Here is a 16,447-nt window from a genome sequence, read left to right as displayed (position 1 = left end):
TGAAATGTTTCTCCCTCCTCCCGTTTGCCTAGTTCATTCTTACTCATCCTCAAGACCTTAACTCAAAACTTTATTACCTGATCTTCCTTATTCCCACCCTTGGATTAGATCAGGTTCCTCTTTTATACATTCTTTTGGCTCTCTGCACATTTCTCTCATAGGCTTTTTCAGTTGGGAGTTTATACTCTGGGGATTATGTGATTTAATAGAAATAATTATACATAAAACTATCAAATAAAATTTTGCCTATGTGTCATATGCATTTTTCTAAGATCAATAGTTTATTAGGTTCTCAACAGTTCTCTTCAAATTCTCAAAGGAGTCCATGGCCTATGTGTCATATGCATTTTTCTAAGATCAATAGTTTATTGGGTTCTCAACAGTTCTCTTCAAATTCTCAAAGGAGTCCATGACCCCTGGGTAGTAAAGAACCAACCTTACCCAAAGACAGGTCTGGCCTCTGCCTTTGGCTACTGGGAGGTGGTATACTGGCCTCTGGAACTTCTTACCTAAGAGGAGTGTCTTTCTTTGCCTGAGGACTTTGGCCATTGGACAAATGTGATTTATAGTGGAGGGCTTTGAGCCATACATTATCAGTTCCAATCCTGAGAGGAAATGGGAGAAAGCATTAGTGTGACCTACAGAAGGGGCCAGATATACTAACAGTCAGCCAGGCAGGCAGTTTGTAATTGTGCCCCCAAAATACTCTAGACACCAAAGATTTCGGTAAATTTCCCTAGTTGGCAATACCCTTTGTGTACTATCATATACTGTGGCCAGGTCATGAATCCATTGGGAGATGATGACAAGAAGTTTTATATTTGGTCTCTTGAGAATCTGCCCATGTGTCTCTTTCTTTTGGCTCATTTTAACCTGCACTCTCGCCCTGTAGCAAATTTTAAGTATAATAGCTTTCAGTGAGTCTGTGAGTCCTTTCTAGTGAATTATCAAACATGAATGTGGGTCATGGGGGCTCCTAGACTTGCAATTGGTGTCTGAAATGAAGACAGTCTTGTAGTGACTGTTCTCTTAGACTTTGCAGTTTGGCTAAACTTATTACAACCCCAATAAGATTAAAAAACCACAGGTTAGTCCATGAGTTCCTGGAGAGCAGAAACTTTACCAATATGACATGTAACAAAAATTTAAATATTTGAAATAAATTGATACTGGTAGGATAGCAAAATTCTCTAATAACAATAGCAATAATATTAGCAATGATGAAGATGATAACAACAGTGGCCATTTACTGCACGCCTTTACTTAGTCCCCATGTACAGATGAGGAACATAAGGATGAGAGTGAAATGACTTGCTCAAGATCATACTAGTGACAAAGACAGTATGTAAACCCTGATTTAACTAATGTTAAAGCCTATGCACTTTCATGTATTGTATCTCCCAAGACAAGCAAATGAAGTTTAATACTGTGTTTTACAAAGGACAAACAGAAATACCTAGCATTATCACCACTAAAATGGTATTATTAAGGAACAACAACTGTTAGCACACTTCAGGAATGCAGAATACTTAACTTTCTCTCTTTTAACTAAGACTATAGTCATAAGCATTCTGATGCTTGCTTACAGCTTGCATTTGAAATTCTTCTAAATAGAATATGAACTACATAGGTTAAAAACAAAGAAAAAGCTAAGCTACGTATTACTATTAAATGCTAAACACAAACTGCAAATGCCTGAGGCAGACAGATAACATTTCTGCCACGAAAATCACCATATATAGTACCCTAATTTGTAAGCTATGGGCATCAAGCTCTTTCTTACATTTTTCTCTACAAATGTTCTATTCTCTCTACAGATTTCTCTCACAACCTAGAATTGTCCTAATAGCCTCTAAGAAAGGCTAAAGGGAACTAGAATCTGTCAGTTCATGCAAGACCAGCTGGACTGTTTCAAGCTGAATATTGTACTCAAGGTCTTAAAAGGCCTTTCCATCTTGAAATTAGACCTGTTAATTAAGAGATAAATAAACACAGATCTTACCCCAAAATATATAGAGGAGTATAGTAAAGAGGAGACACTCTGAATTAAAGCACTTTTTATTTTTAATAATCCTAAGAAAAACACAAGAAGGTGTTCAGGTAACTGGTTGTAATTAATTGGCTTTATGTAGGTCCAGAGCAAACGTTACATAATAAATGCTACTGGTTGAAATTACTTTAGAATTCACTATCATACTTGTACTAGATATGAAAACCAACAGTCAAGTTGTGCTATATCAATTCTGGCAAACCAATCACAGTAATAAAAATGTCTGAAGAGTGTATCAGTCTGGGTATACATTAAAAATGAATCATTAAAGGAGTACTGAGTCATGTGAAATACAAGCAATATGAAGGAGAGAAAGTGAACATAAGTAAAGCATAGGAAAGGAGGAGGACACACTCATGAATCAGACACACACTAATGCCCGCAAATAACCCACAGAGACAGAGAAAGTACCTGGAAAGCTGTGAGTGCGCCAGTCCCTGGGTTATACAGGCATCGCAGCGAAGGCATGCTGTCCGCCAGGCTGGAGCAGCCCAGCCACAGAGACCTGGGCATAGAGCACTGCAGAGAGAGGACAACTATGAGATGGGACAGTATGAGACAGGATGGCACAGATTACAGGAACTTTCAAGGCTTGGCTGAATGCAATATTCCAGTTGCAGCTGGCCTTTACGATAGAAACATATTCAAGAAACATACTACTTACTATTTCTAACCCCGGAGAGAACCTTGAAAGGGGCACAAGTGGCCAGAAGGCAAGGGGAAAGAAAGGAGGTTATAGGTAAAAAAAAAAAAAAAAAGAAACAAACAAAACAACAAAAAAAAACAGTAAAAATTGTTGTCTCTGTTCTTTTATGTATGAGTCTAAAGGAAATCTACTTCTTAATCCAACTAATCAATTCTTATCCTCTGTGCACCTCAACTCATCTACCATAAATTCACCACAGGATGAATTACTGTACAGACTAAAAAGAAAAAGAACACTTCATGATAATTTCATTATCAGGAATGGTAAAGTAGAAAACAAAATGCAACAGGAAAGTTGGGGGGTTTTTTTAGAAGGTGAGGAAAAGGGAAAGAGAAAGTATTATACACCCCCAGCAGCTGACAGCAGCCAACTCTGCACAGTTTGCATATGTTTTATGTATCTTGTTAGTCTGCTATTCATTAACCAAAATGCATAGTTACCATAGCAGCTGCCTCTTCCATCTTTCCAGATGGATTGGGGGGTGGGGGGGGGAGGACAACCCAAACAGAAGGGAAAACAACAACAAAGAAAGAGAGAGAGAGACAAGGACAGAAAAAGAGAAAGAGAAAAAAAAGAACCAAAAGTTCCTGGTATTAAAATCTTCTAAATAAAAAGGTACATGTGAGTGTAAATATACATATAATGTATTCAGTAGCAAAAAGGGTAAAAAGCATTTCTAGTAACACTAATTAAACAGTATTAGTGTTATTGCTCCTATAGTCTTATAAAACACTATCTTTTAGAAGAATTTTTACATTCTTCAGGTTTCTCTAAATGTATTCCAGGCTGAGGTTTGGTCCATCAACAATCTAACAGTACCAAAAAAATTAAATACCTGATCATAGCATATATGAAAACAGCAATACATTATTTTAAAATACAGCAGTCAATATACATAATATTAAACTTGAAATTGTAGGTCTTAAAATATTAAATATCATCATGGGACTTTTTTATTCTTAAAATATTCTAGATGCAGAAATTAATATTAGGAAACAAAATATGGTATTCATTGGTCACACTCTCTAAAACTGATATAAGGATAGTCTGCTACAAAGGACTCCAAAAAAGTGATCAGGTCTAGATGGTGCTTTGAGGTCATTACTGCCTCATTTTATAGTTAATGTTGACTAATGACCTAGAAAAATCGAGGTTTTTATTCGTGATCATGAATTTAGAATGTAGAGAACTAGGAACTGAAATGCTGGCCTATTGCTTCTTAAGTGCTGAACTTAAGTGCTGAACTTTCCTGCCACCATCCATCCCTAGGTCATCATGTGGAGACATCAGACTTCAAAGAAGGTTATTTGCTAAACAAATCACTGGATAACACATCAACCACAACAGCTACACTGCTATGAACTAACACAACAATCTCCTAACTTTGTTCACTGTTTCCAGTATTTCTTCACCTCAAGCTATAATCCATTTTATGAACAGCAGCTAAATAGAATAACTGTGTTCACCTTACTATCATGTCACCCTTCCCAACAATTCTTAATGGCTCCCTTTAACTACTAAATGAAACCCAAGCACTCTATTGATCTGATCTTTCCCAACTGTCTACATTAACTCACCTCTGTCCTCCCAATTGGCCCTGATGCTCTAGCTCATAACTTGATGTTTTATTCAAATACCCATTTTAGTCCCATCCTGTGAACTTGTAATTTCCTTCTCCCTTTCACCCTGCCAATGTACATCTCTCATTTATTTCAATTCTCCTTAGAATTATTTATACTAATTTCAGTCTTACCCAGTAGTTCTCAGAAGGAGAGATGCTCATGTTTTCAGAAGGCAAGGGAGAAGAGAATAAGAATCACTGTTTTGGGGCACCTGGGTGGCTCAGTGGGTTAAAGCCTCTGCCTTCAGCTCAGGTCATGATCCCAGGATCCTGGGATTGAGTTCTGCATCAGGCTCTCTGCTCAGCAGGGAGCCGGATTTCTCCTCTCTCTCTGCCTGCTTCTCTGCCTACCTGTGATCTCTGTCTGTCAAATAAATAAATAAAAACCTTTAAAAAAGATCATTAATGTAAAAAGCAACAAGTTGTTGTTAGTGAGTTTCTCTCACTAAGATGAGAGACACTGCATATTATTAAGCAGCTGGTTAAAGTTCTGCAGATGCCAGGCAGAAGAAAGTCTCATTCTGAAGGTGGGACTGAATGTCGAAAAGCAGGACAGTGAGAAGAAGTGAAAATAAATTAAAAAAGAGAATGAAAATACAGAAGAGAAAAAGGAATGTTAGAAAGGAAAAGCAGCAGGGCCTACAGGACGGCTTCGCTTCTCCCCTTCCCTTCAGAAAAGGAAGATGGCTCATGCACTTTTAGCCATACTGAAGACACCTGCATGATCTCTTCCTTGTTATTAAATGTGCTTATTTGTTTGTATTTGTGAACACTATTTGCTAAGTTTTTCGGTATTCCTCTTTGCAATGTTTCATCTCCTTCATTCTATATTGGATCCTGTGTTATTGCTGTAGTATGTCCTTGATTATTATGACTTTTTTTACCATTCGTCATTTTAATGCTCTTCCTTATTCATTCCTATCCTCCACCGAAAGTCCTAAGAATTTGAAAGGACTTACCTCACCCCCTTAAACTAAAATTTCAAAATAAAATTATAATCAATAATGAGCTACAAACACGCAGGAAAGCCACTAGATATACTGGTATGATTTCCAAAATAGCATTAACTTGCAAACACCACACAGAGGATGCATTTTCGATTATTATAAGACAATTGGTGTGGGTATGAAAAGTGCATTTGGATAGTCAGATCTGCACATTATCATAAGATTTTATATACTATAGCTCAATTTAAAAACCAATTTTCAAATTGGTTTGTATTGTAACAATTAATCTTACCCATACTGGTAAATGCCACTTAACACTGAGGAAAAATTATAATCACAAAATTAATGAAACAGGCTGTAACTTCTACTCTACCTCTTTCCCTCCTATACATTTAGGAGCACCCTAAAGGAAGGGGGAAATCAAAAGAAATCTGGGCAAGAAGTAACAGGGTAAAAAGGAGTGTCATTTTGGTTACTATTCTTATATATTCTATATATTTCAGGGCCATCCTGATTCATCAATTTCTGACAAAGATCCAAGACTTTTTCTGCCCTGCCATGTTTAATATATAACCCCTTTAAAACCTACCTTTAAAAAACTACCTACCTTTAAAAAAGCACAAATAGTTTCCTACTTAAAGTTTAGGCTGGAAAATATTTAAATTTCTAAGGTTTTCTCTCTACACTTAAAAAATTTTTTAATTTAAAAAAAAAGCAGATTCTAAACTAAACTGCAATCTAGCAACTATATTCTCATGTTTAAATACTTCTATTAACTGTTAAAGGACTTGTGAATAACCTATTCCTTAAATGTTTCTCCTGCACAATCTCAAAAGCCACAAGAAAGTCTGGATCACCCATGTGCCTTCATCCTATCTACAAAGCACATATCTGTCTTCTCAACTCATTCCCCACTTGACCTCACTCCAGATAACTCTACTTTGCAAAAATCAAAGAAAGGTGAAGACTATAAAAAATTTATTACAATTGAAGTTTGTTAGCCGATTGGGTAAGTTCACTAGCTTTTGAGAAGCATAGACACAGCATTTTTTAAAAATGCTCAAACATGTTTTCTACTAGATGGAAGAATCAGAAAGAGATTGAAATGTTGCAACAAAGGGCCTCCAGTGCTTCAAGAAGAATATGCTACCTAGTCCCCTTCAGGTCCAACAGCACAAATTCATTTTCACAGAGAACAGTGAAAACCTTGGCTCCTCCCCCTACTTGGCTGCCTGGAGAAAAGTTGCAGTTCCTCTTCAATGATAGAGGGCCCTGTAGGCAAAGGGCTGGCCTCAGCATTTACTACATGAAAGCTGAATGACAAAATCTCCTAAACTCAGGTCCCTGTTGGTCAACTTCTACGAGTAATAGAAGCTATAATAATCAACAATAAAAAGATAGCTGCATTGAGAGTTTGTGTATCCTTAAGCTATGGAATAGAAGAATTCCCTTTTCACTACTCTATCAACTAAAAAGTCAGTCCAAGAGAACTACAATATTCCACAGGCCATGTAATATATTCAGACTCTACATATACAAATTCAATGACTGCCTCTTAAGAATCCCAATTTAGTTCAATCACTTCAAAAATGAAACTTCCACTTGTCACATAGGATAGTCATGTCTGCCCAGCCTCATTGCACAAAGTTGTGGTAAAATTAAAATAAGAGTGCCAAAAGAAAAAACTGTAAAGTGATGCCATTACTAAGGCTTCCATGAATGTCGATTGTATTTCAAAACATTCGGGAAGCCATTATGAACTGTAGACCATAGAATCAAATACGTATTGTTTTTTACCAGAATGGATACACATGGAGTACAAGGAAAGGAGAACCAAAATTTGTCAGGCATAAACTGTGCTAGATCCTTTAAATACCTTATTTCGTTAAATGATTATAAACCCTATCAAAGAGTTATTAATATTTTCACTGTAACAGTAGAGTAAACTCAAGTTCAGAAGAGTTACAGTGACTACACGACAATAACAGAAGACCCCAATGTGTTTGTCTCCCCTACACTACACCCTAAGACTCACCACTGTAAAGACCTGCTCTCAAGTACTCTTTCTTAGCGAGATAAATTAACCAACACAAACAGTAACTGCAAGGAAAATACAATAACATACGAAATTGTATTTGACAATAGATGCATATAAGTTTAATTAAAATTTAGAAAAGTTCAGATACAGGCTTTAATTTTATTGTAGCAATTGTTACTGTATGTAAGTTAATTACCTATCTGTCTCCTCTACAAGATGGTATTCCTCAGAGATATGAGACATACCTTACTTTTTTTTACCTCCAGTATCTGGTCATAGTAGATACTCAATAAAAGCGAGCTTAATGGTGAGAAATCAGAGAGAGCTACATACCAAAAAGAAGGAAGCAATTTTTACTTATGGAATAGGTAAGAATACTGACAAAATAATAATGGGTACCAGACTAGACTAGTCCATCTTACCAGACTAGAAGGGCTTACTAGAACAGTATTAGAGAAAGCTCTTTTCACAATTATCTTACTCACCTGCAAAACAATCTAGCAAGGTAAACAAGATCCAAAGAGGTCAAGTAAATTAACAAAAGTTGGTAGGCACCTAACAAGCTGTAAAGATGGGATTCGAAACTAGATATTCTGGGTACCTAGGACAGTGCCCCATAAAAATGGCACTTAAAAAGGACTTAATAGGACTTAACAACTAACTATAAGGAAAGAAGAGGATGAGTCAGAAATAACTATGAGTTTTCAAACCTGAATAACTAGAAGGATGGTGGTAGCACTGATAGACACAGTGGAAGGAAAGTGTGCTAGAGAAGTTCAGTAATCATTAAAATGATAATATACCCCTGGTACTTAAGTAAAAATTTGGCATGAAAGCTTGGATATAAACCTGTAAGGATTATATAGATAAAGGAAATCACTGTATTCTGTGTAAGTTGGAAAGCGCTAGGTTAAAAGCATTTGCTGTGAAAATACTAGTGACTTTTTTTTTTAAATAAAATTTGATTACTCTTCCCTTGTTTCCTTTCCTACTTGAAAAATTCAATTTGACAACCATTAAGTGAATATAGGCTAACTAGGCATCAAGCTGAGTGGTAGAAGTGGTTGCAGTGGCCCAATACAGGCTTTTGGAGTCCAAGAGGTTATAAGAAAGGTGGCCCTGAGGGGGAAGAGGCCTGGCATAGAGTTTTAGAGCCCTAGCTGGTGAGAGGAAAAAAATCTGCACAAGAGGGTGGCCTGGCATGGGGTACTACAGTCCCAGTGGAATGAGGAAGGCTTCCAGAATGGCAGTGAACAGTAGGATGATGAATGTGATCGGGCAGGGCAGGAGGGCAAGACAGCTAGGGTTCCCAAAGTGAGCAGAAAACACATTCACTGAGAGTAAAAGGATGGATACTGGTCCAGCACTGAGTTTCACACCCACTGGGATAAATAGGGTGGAGGGGCAATGGCCCAAAACAGTGTTTTATACCCAGTAGGAGGATCCCAGTGCAAATAGTAGGAAACCAAAGGGGTAAGGAAAGCATCCACATAGAGTATGGAGTGGGGAATGGAGAGCCCTCTACCAGCAATGGGAGACGAGTTACATAGGAGGATGGATCAAATAAGGGGATAGACCATTTTTTTTTCTTGATCTTCTTCATTTATTCAACTTTAAACACTTAAATGCTTCAAAGAGCATGTGCATGTGCAATGAGACATTGTTAGGCTGAAAATAGAAGGCCCACCTCTCCAAGGCCAAGCTGTTTTAGGCATGATCACAATAATCAGTTTGATTCCAAGTACAACCAGAATCAAGCAGAACAGAAAGATTTCAGAGATGATAAAAGGGCTTAAAAAATTAAAATGAGACAATGTGAAATCTCAATTCCTGAACGCCAATGAAATACTAAAAACAGTGAATTGGCTGTGAAAGCAGTAATGAAATAATTCTATTTCTGAGGGAAATTATCTTAAGGTCCCTATGACAAAAGGCAGTAAACAATGAGTTGGGGGTTATTAAAGGAACCTCAGAACCAAATACTGAGGATAATAAGAGCAAGATTTCTCCTAATCAAAAAAGAGTTATAAATACAGAAAGGAAGAAAAATAGAATGAATGCTGTGCTACTGAACTAGAATTGAAGATATTATTGTGAGCTCAAAACTTAAAATACATAGAGAAATTTCTAGGTAAATGATATATATATATACCCACATACAGGTTTTCCTTGCCATCCAAAAGCAGAGTGTTCCTGGGGTGCCTGGGTGGCTCAGTCAGTTAAGCATCCAACTCTTGGTTTCAGCTCAGGTCATGATCTCATGGGTCGTGGGGAGCCCTATGTCAAGCTCCCCACTCAGCAGGAAGTCTTCTTAAAGATTCTCTCTCTCTCTCTGAAATAGGTAAATCTTTAAAAGAGAGAGAGAGAAAGGGAGAGAGAGAGAGAGAAAAGTACAGTGTTCCTATGAAACCTTTCAAAATCCAAAATGGCAGAAAGCAAGGAAGGAATTGCCTTCGGAGACATTTTGTAGTGTTCCCAGACCCAAAAAAATAACCTCTCTTATGATTTTCTGATACCTTAGGGCACATCTTGCTAATGAACACACAAAATATACGGGGGTAAAGCATAGATGTTCACAGACATAGCACAAGCTAAGGAGACCTGATGCTGAAATGTGAATGTGGTTCTTCAGGGGAGCGTGGTGATGCACCCACTGCTCACAGTGTACTTTGCCTCTACAACAGATGACCACAAAACAAACACTGCATGCTATCTTCTTTTCTCCTCTTTTCACAAAAGTAAAAATTGCCTTCAGATTTCTTTTGCATAATGAAAACAGGTACTAGTGTAGGTCTTTCCTAAAAGCAAAGTGGTATAAAGCAAGGGATACCTGTACACAAAAACACACCCTAGCTCTACCAACTGAGAAGGCCCACTATAGTAATATGCTAACAGCAAAGAATACATTCAATGATCCTAAATATCACTCTCTAAGCTGCTTAGAACAATGGCTGATTACAGGACTTGGGCAGGGAAAGTTTAAGATGAGCATAGAACACATTCTTGTGGCACTCAAAGGATGATGGAGACATGGGAATATGATATAGGGGCCAGCATGAAAGGCTCTCACAAGCTAAATGTGGGACAAATTGAACATTCAAATACATAATGACAATAATGGCTTATAACTGGGGTAGGCAAACTCTAACATGGCCCCCCGTGATCCACACCTCCTACATTCATAATCCTTATATAATCCCATCCCCTTGAGTGTGGGACAGGCTCATACCCAACCTACATTACATGAGATCATAACTACCATCTTGCTAGCAGACACCACTGCCTTTTGGCATGGATATTTTAATGAAGCAAGCAGTCCATGTGGCAAGAAACTGTGGATGGCTTCCAGCCAACAGCCAGCTAGGAACTGAGGCTCTCAGTCCAGTGACCCATGAAGAAAGAAATTCTGCCAAAAAACATAAGTGGATTTCTCCTTGATCAAGTCCTCAAATGAGACCTCAGCCCTGGCCAACACCTTGATTACAGCCTTATGAGAGATGTTGCCAGAGAGGACCCAGGGCAGCCATGACCAGACTCCTGATCCCAAGAAACGGCAAGATAATAAGTGTGTGTTGCCATGTTATAATTAGGTTCTAAATCTGTGGTATTTGGTATGCAGCAAAAGATAACTAATACAATAAGCCACTAAGTAAAATAGAAACCCATGACTCCATTAGTAATAAACTGAAAGTTTAATGAGGAGCATGCTTGAATAGTCTCAAAACATCTCCCCACAAAAATACTTATTACAAATGAGAAAACAGTAACTTTACAGTGGAAGAACTTGGCTGACATCTTAAGCAAGTGGTCAGCATTAAGATCACCAATAATGAAATAAATTAAAAGCAAATGTCTTTTGATAGAATACAGTAAGAACCGCTATGATATTCTGCAAAAGATAGATAACCTGTATCTAATCATACGAAAAAGTCAAAAAACCCAAACGGAAAAGCAATCTACAAAATAACCAGCTTAGAAGCCTCAGAAATGTCAATGTCACCGAAATCAAAGAAAGACTAAAGAACTATCACAGATTGAAAGAGACTAAAGAGAGATGACAACTAAATGCAACATGTTATTCTAAACTAGATCTTTTTGCTATAAAGGACATTTATTGGGTTTGCTAGAAAAGCCTGAATAGGGTCTGTAGACTAGTTGGCAGTCATGTAACAATATTAATTTCCTCATTTTGATGATTATTAACAGGTTATGTAAGAAATGCTCATTTGTAGAAAATATACATCAAAGAATTCAGGAGTGATGAAAATCATGTCTGTACCTTACTCTCAAATAATTTATGGAAAAATGATGTTATCTGCATTTTACTTGCAACTTTTCTGTAAGCTTGAAAATATTAAAAATATTGAAAATATTTTTAAAATAATATGAAAATCTAATTAATGAAAATAATATTAGGATTTTGCTTCAGTTATGGTATATTAATTTTATCAGGCTAAATGTTATTCAGAAAAAAACTATAAAAGCTAAATACAATACAGAAAGCTATTTGAAGGCATCAGAGAACAACTAATGCAGCCAAGACTTTAGGAGCCAAAATTTTAGGCAGAAGGGAAATACACTGTGGTAAACCTGACATTCTATATACAATTTCCCCCTGAACATTTATTCCTACTTTTTGCAAGCAGAGTCAGATCTGAAAAACCAAATTTAAAGCATACTTCAGCAATCTCATGGTACTAAGGTGCCAAAAACTGGCATACAGGGCCCATCAAGGACAAGATGCCCTGGTTAAAAAAAAAAAAAAAAAAAAAAGTTAGGGTTTCAGCTGATTCCAGGGAAAGGCACCAGAAATAAAGCAGCCTCAATCAAACCAAAGGGATATGTCCATGAAAAGAATATTAAAGGAAGGAAGTTACCATCTACAGTCCCCACCATTTTTATTTTTTAAAATGTTTAGCATTCAATACAAATTACCAAGAACTCAAAGAAAAGGGATTAAATGTTGCTCCCCCAAAAAGCCTAGAAATAAAACAATAAAAACAGAACCAAATAGCCAAAAGGTAGAAATAATCCAAGTATCTACCAACAGATGAATGAATAAATACAATGTGGCAGGGTGCCTGGGTGGCTCAGTGGGTTAAAGCCTCTGCCTTCGGCTCAGGTCATGATCCCAGGGTCCTGGGATCAAGACCCGCATCGGGCTCTCTGCTTGGCAGGGAGCCTGCTTCCTCCTCTCTCTCTCTGCCTGCCTCTCTGCCTACTTGTGATCTCTCTCTCTCTGTCAAATAAATAAATAAAATCTTAAAAAAAAATACAATGTGGCATACACATATAATGCAATATTTTTCAACCTTAAAAAGGAAATTCTGAAGTGTTCTTCAATAAGGATGAACCTTAAGAACACTATGTTAAGTGAAATAAGTCAGTCAGAAAAAGGAAAATACTTTATGTTTCCACTCATATGAGAAGAACTTTTCCGTAAGCTTGAAAATATTTTTTCTCATTACCATGAGAAGCCAAATTTAGGAAGAATGCTGGTTGCCAGTGGCTGGAAGGGAGAGAGGAATGGGGACTGGAGACTGGTCGCACAACAATGGGAATGTAAAACTACTAAACTGTACACTTAAAAATTATTAAGATGATAAATTTTATGTTGTATATATTTTAACACAATTTTTTTAAAGACTCCCAAAGTGGTAAGTATTGGAATTCCTAAACACAGGCTTAAAAATAACCACGTTTAAGATATTTAGGATGAGGGGAACCTGGGTGACTCATTTGGTTAAGCATCCAACTCTTGGTTTCAGCTGAGGTATTGATCTCAGGGTCGGGAGATCCAGTCCTGTGTTAAGCTCTGCGCTGGCTGTGGAGCCTGCTTGACATTCTGTCTCCTCTCCCCCTCTCCCCCTAACTCACACACTCTCTCTCCAAAAATATATTCAACACGAGAAAATGAAGAGTTCCATCAGAAAACTGAAATCATTAACAAAAAATATATAACATGGAAAATAATCTTAAAAATACAAGAGGGGCGCCTGGGTGGGTCAGTGGGTTAAGCCTCTGCCTTCAGCTCAGGTCATGATCTCAGGGTCCTGGGATCGAGCCCTGCATCGGGCTCTCTGCTTATCCCTGCTTATCCCTCTTTCTCTGCCTGCTTCTCTGCCTACTTGTGATCTCTCTGTGTCAAATAAATAAATAAAAATCTTTTTTTAATTTATTTAAAAAAATACAAGAGCTGAATTTAAGAATTCCTTAGATTGTTTTAAGAGCAGATTAGAAACAGAGCAAGTAAGAATTAGTGAACAAAAGACAAGTCAGCAGAAAAATCAATGGATTGAAAGAGATAAGGATAGAAAAAATATCGAAAAGACTTTAAGACATAAAAGTTACACACTGAGAAGTAAACACATGTATATTTGGGCTCCCAGAAGAAAAAAATAAAATAGGGGAAAAGCAACCCTTAACAGGATATGAACAATTTTCAAAACCTTATGAGTTAAGTACAAGTTAAGACTCTGTACAAACATGCAAAGCAAATGCCCTTTCTATGCCTTGGCAAACTGTCACTCTAGGTTTGACTAGCTTTATCCTTTGCACTTTCTTTCTTTTTTTTTTTTTTTTAAGATTTTATTTATTCATTTGACAGACAGAGATCACAAGTAGGCGGAGAGGCAGGCAGAGAGAGAGGAGGAAGCAGGTTCCCTGCTGAGCAGAGAGCCAGATGCGGGGCCTGATCCCAGCACCCTGGGATCATGACCTGAGCCGAAGGCAGAGGCTTTAACCCACTGAGCCACCCAGGTGCCCTCCTTTGCACTTTCAATGATGTAAAATATCGCTAAGAGTTTCCTTAATGTAAAAATTTTTGTATTTAAGTTGTATATGAAGTTTTTCCTCTGGGACAGTTTCATTTTTTTTTGTCACACCACTCTCCTCATTTAGGCTAATATGTCCACCTTCCCTAAGTTCCTCTGGTTGCAAATCTAGAGTCTAGCAGATGGTGTCAGTATCAACATTTCCATGGTCAGCTATTTATTCTATGATTCCAAATACCTTCAACTCAAATTTCAATTAAAATTATTATGACTTTTCTTACTTTCTTTCATCTTATTGGCCAATTACCTCTTTGAATATCCATTTTTTATAAAATATCTCATGGATTTAACACTGGGAGAGGAAACAACAGACTTCAGAAGAAGTGACTAACCATATGTATCTGTTTTATCCACAGTGATACGTACACTGCAGAGTTAGCAATGAAGTTTGTACTTTACAAAAATTACAGTTAATATACTGAAAACTGAAATTTAAACCATGTTCTGGAGGACTGGTATGATTTAACTGTAGTAATTGAAATTTGTGGGTATCAGAATAATGTAAAGTAAGGATTTCCAGTACATTAAGTCTAAATAAAATAAGAACTCTTAGTAAAAGTACATTAGACTTCAGCTTCCACCATAAGGGAGTAGTTAATATCAAAACTGGCCTCCCGTCATGGACAAGAAAAGTGAACAAAATATGTGAAACATATATTTGAAGACACGGGACAATGAGCAGTGCCAGAACATATTCCCTGAAAAACAGGAAATAAATGAGGTGACCCTCATAAGTGTCCTAAATCTTATACCTCAAGGCATTTTCCAGTTTATGACACAAGAAAAGGAGGAATCCAAGCAGAGCAAAATAGAACTACTTATTGAAGAAATAGAGAATAGAATGTGGGGAGGTCAAAGAGATAAGAACTGGTAAGGCAGAGTACTGAAGAATGGATTAAGCACAAAAAAGCTTCAGATATCTGAACATTAAGTCTATTTCAAACACTAAGTCCTATTTACATGAGGTGAAACTCTACAAGGCCAGGCAAAGAACTATGAGGAAGCTATAAGTTCATAAACTCCTATAATCCACACAGAGCTGAGGAACTTTTTTCTGTTCTGATCAGCCAGACTGCAAAAGCCTAGCTAAATAAACACTTGGGACATTCAAATAGGAGACCCAGAAAGCTCACACCTCAGTTATAGTGATAAACTACACAAGCATAAAGGTTACACTAAACCTGCCTTAATAAAGTTTAAAATCAAGCCACAACATCATCAAGTTGATCTGCAAGAAATTTAACTGCTGGCCAAAATAATGTAACATTTACAATATCTAAATTTAAACTATTAGAGAAAACAAGCAGTAATAAAATGTGACCTATAAGCAGGAGGAATATTAGTCAACAGAAGCAGATCCAGAAATAAATGAACTGTGGGATATAAAAAATGAATGAGGGGCACCTGGCTGGCTCAGTCAGTTAAGCATCTGCCTTCCACTCAGGTTATGATCCCAGGGTCCTGGGCTCAAACTCCTCATTGGGCTCCTTGCTTGGCTTCTCCCTCTGCCTGCCACTCCCCCTGCTTGTGCTCTCTCTCTCAAATAACTAAAATCTTAAAAAAGATAGATAGATAGATAGATAGATAGAAAGAAAGAAAGAAAGAAAGAAAGAAAGAAAGAAATATGCCTTCCAGGAAAAAACCCACCATGTCTAAAATGATAATTTCATGAGATGGAACCAACAGCTGTAGAAGAAAAGATCAGTGAACTTGAAGAAACAGTAACATGCCAAATAAAGCACTAAGAGGAAAAAACTAGCAAAAACTGAACATCTCAATGACCTGTGAAAAATAATCAAGAAATCCAACATATGTATAACTGATGACCCATAAAGAAAACTGGGGGAGGGGCACCTGGATGGCTCAGTCAGTTAAGCGTCTGCCTTTGGCTTGGGTCATGATCCCAAGGTCCTGGATTGAGCCCCATACTGGACTCCCTGCTCAGCAGGGAGTGCACTTCTTTCTCCCTCTCTGCCATTCCCCCTGCTCATGCACTTGCACTCTCTCTCTCAAATAAATAAATAAAATCTTAAAAAAAAAAAAAAAAAAAAAACTGGGGAAGTTGGGAAGGAAGGGGGAGTGGGGGGGTCAAGGAAGCATAAGATATATTTGGAAAAGGATACTGGATGCTGGTGAGGATGTGGAGGAAAAGGAACCCTCATGCACTGTTGGTGGGAATGCAAATTGGTGCAGCCACTGTGGAAAACAGTATGACACTCCTCAAAAAATGGAATTACCATATGATCCAGCAG

The 16,447-nt window shown here is 37.4% G+C and overlaps 1 protein-coding gene across 7 annotated transcripts in view; it reads right to left on the bottom strand.

Annotated features, from left to right (window-relative positions):
• Window positions 1–16,447, bottom strand: part of BTRC (beta-transducin repeat containing E3 ubiquitin protein ligase) — a 184,720-nt gene that overhangs the window by 117,402 nt on the left and 50,871 nt on the right. For 4 of the 7 annotated variants that reach the window (XM_047702067.1, XM_047702061.1, XM_047702060.1 and 1 more), the window contains exon 2: window positions 2,462–2,569. The exons of 2 other annotated variants lie outside the window; for them this stretch is intronic. In XM_047702067.1, the coding sequence (XP_047558023.1) occupies window positions 2,462–2,569 (108 nt within the window). Of the gene's footprint in view, window positions 1–509; window positions 606–2,461; window positions 2,570–16,447 lie in introns of those variants that run through there. One more of the 7 variants, XM_047702065.1, reaches the window with a different exon arrangement.

The sequence above is a fragment of the Lutra lutra genome, chromosome 14 (assembly GCF_902655055.1).
Source record: "Lutra lutra chromosome 14, mLutLut1.2, whole genome shotgun sequence".
NCBI classification, from domain to species: domain Eukaryota; kingdom Metazoa; phylum Chordata; class Mammalia; order Carnivora; family Mustelidae; genus Lutra; species Lutra lutra.
Note: the sequence above shows the minus strand (reverse complement) of the source record. Positions and strands in the feature narration are given on the sequence as shown.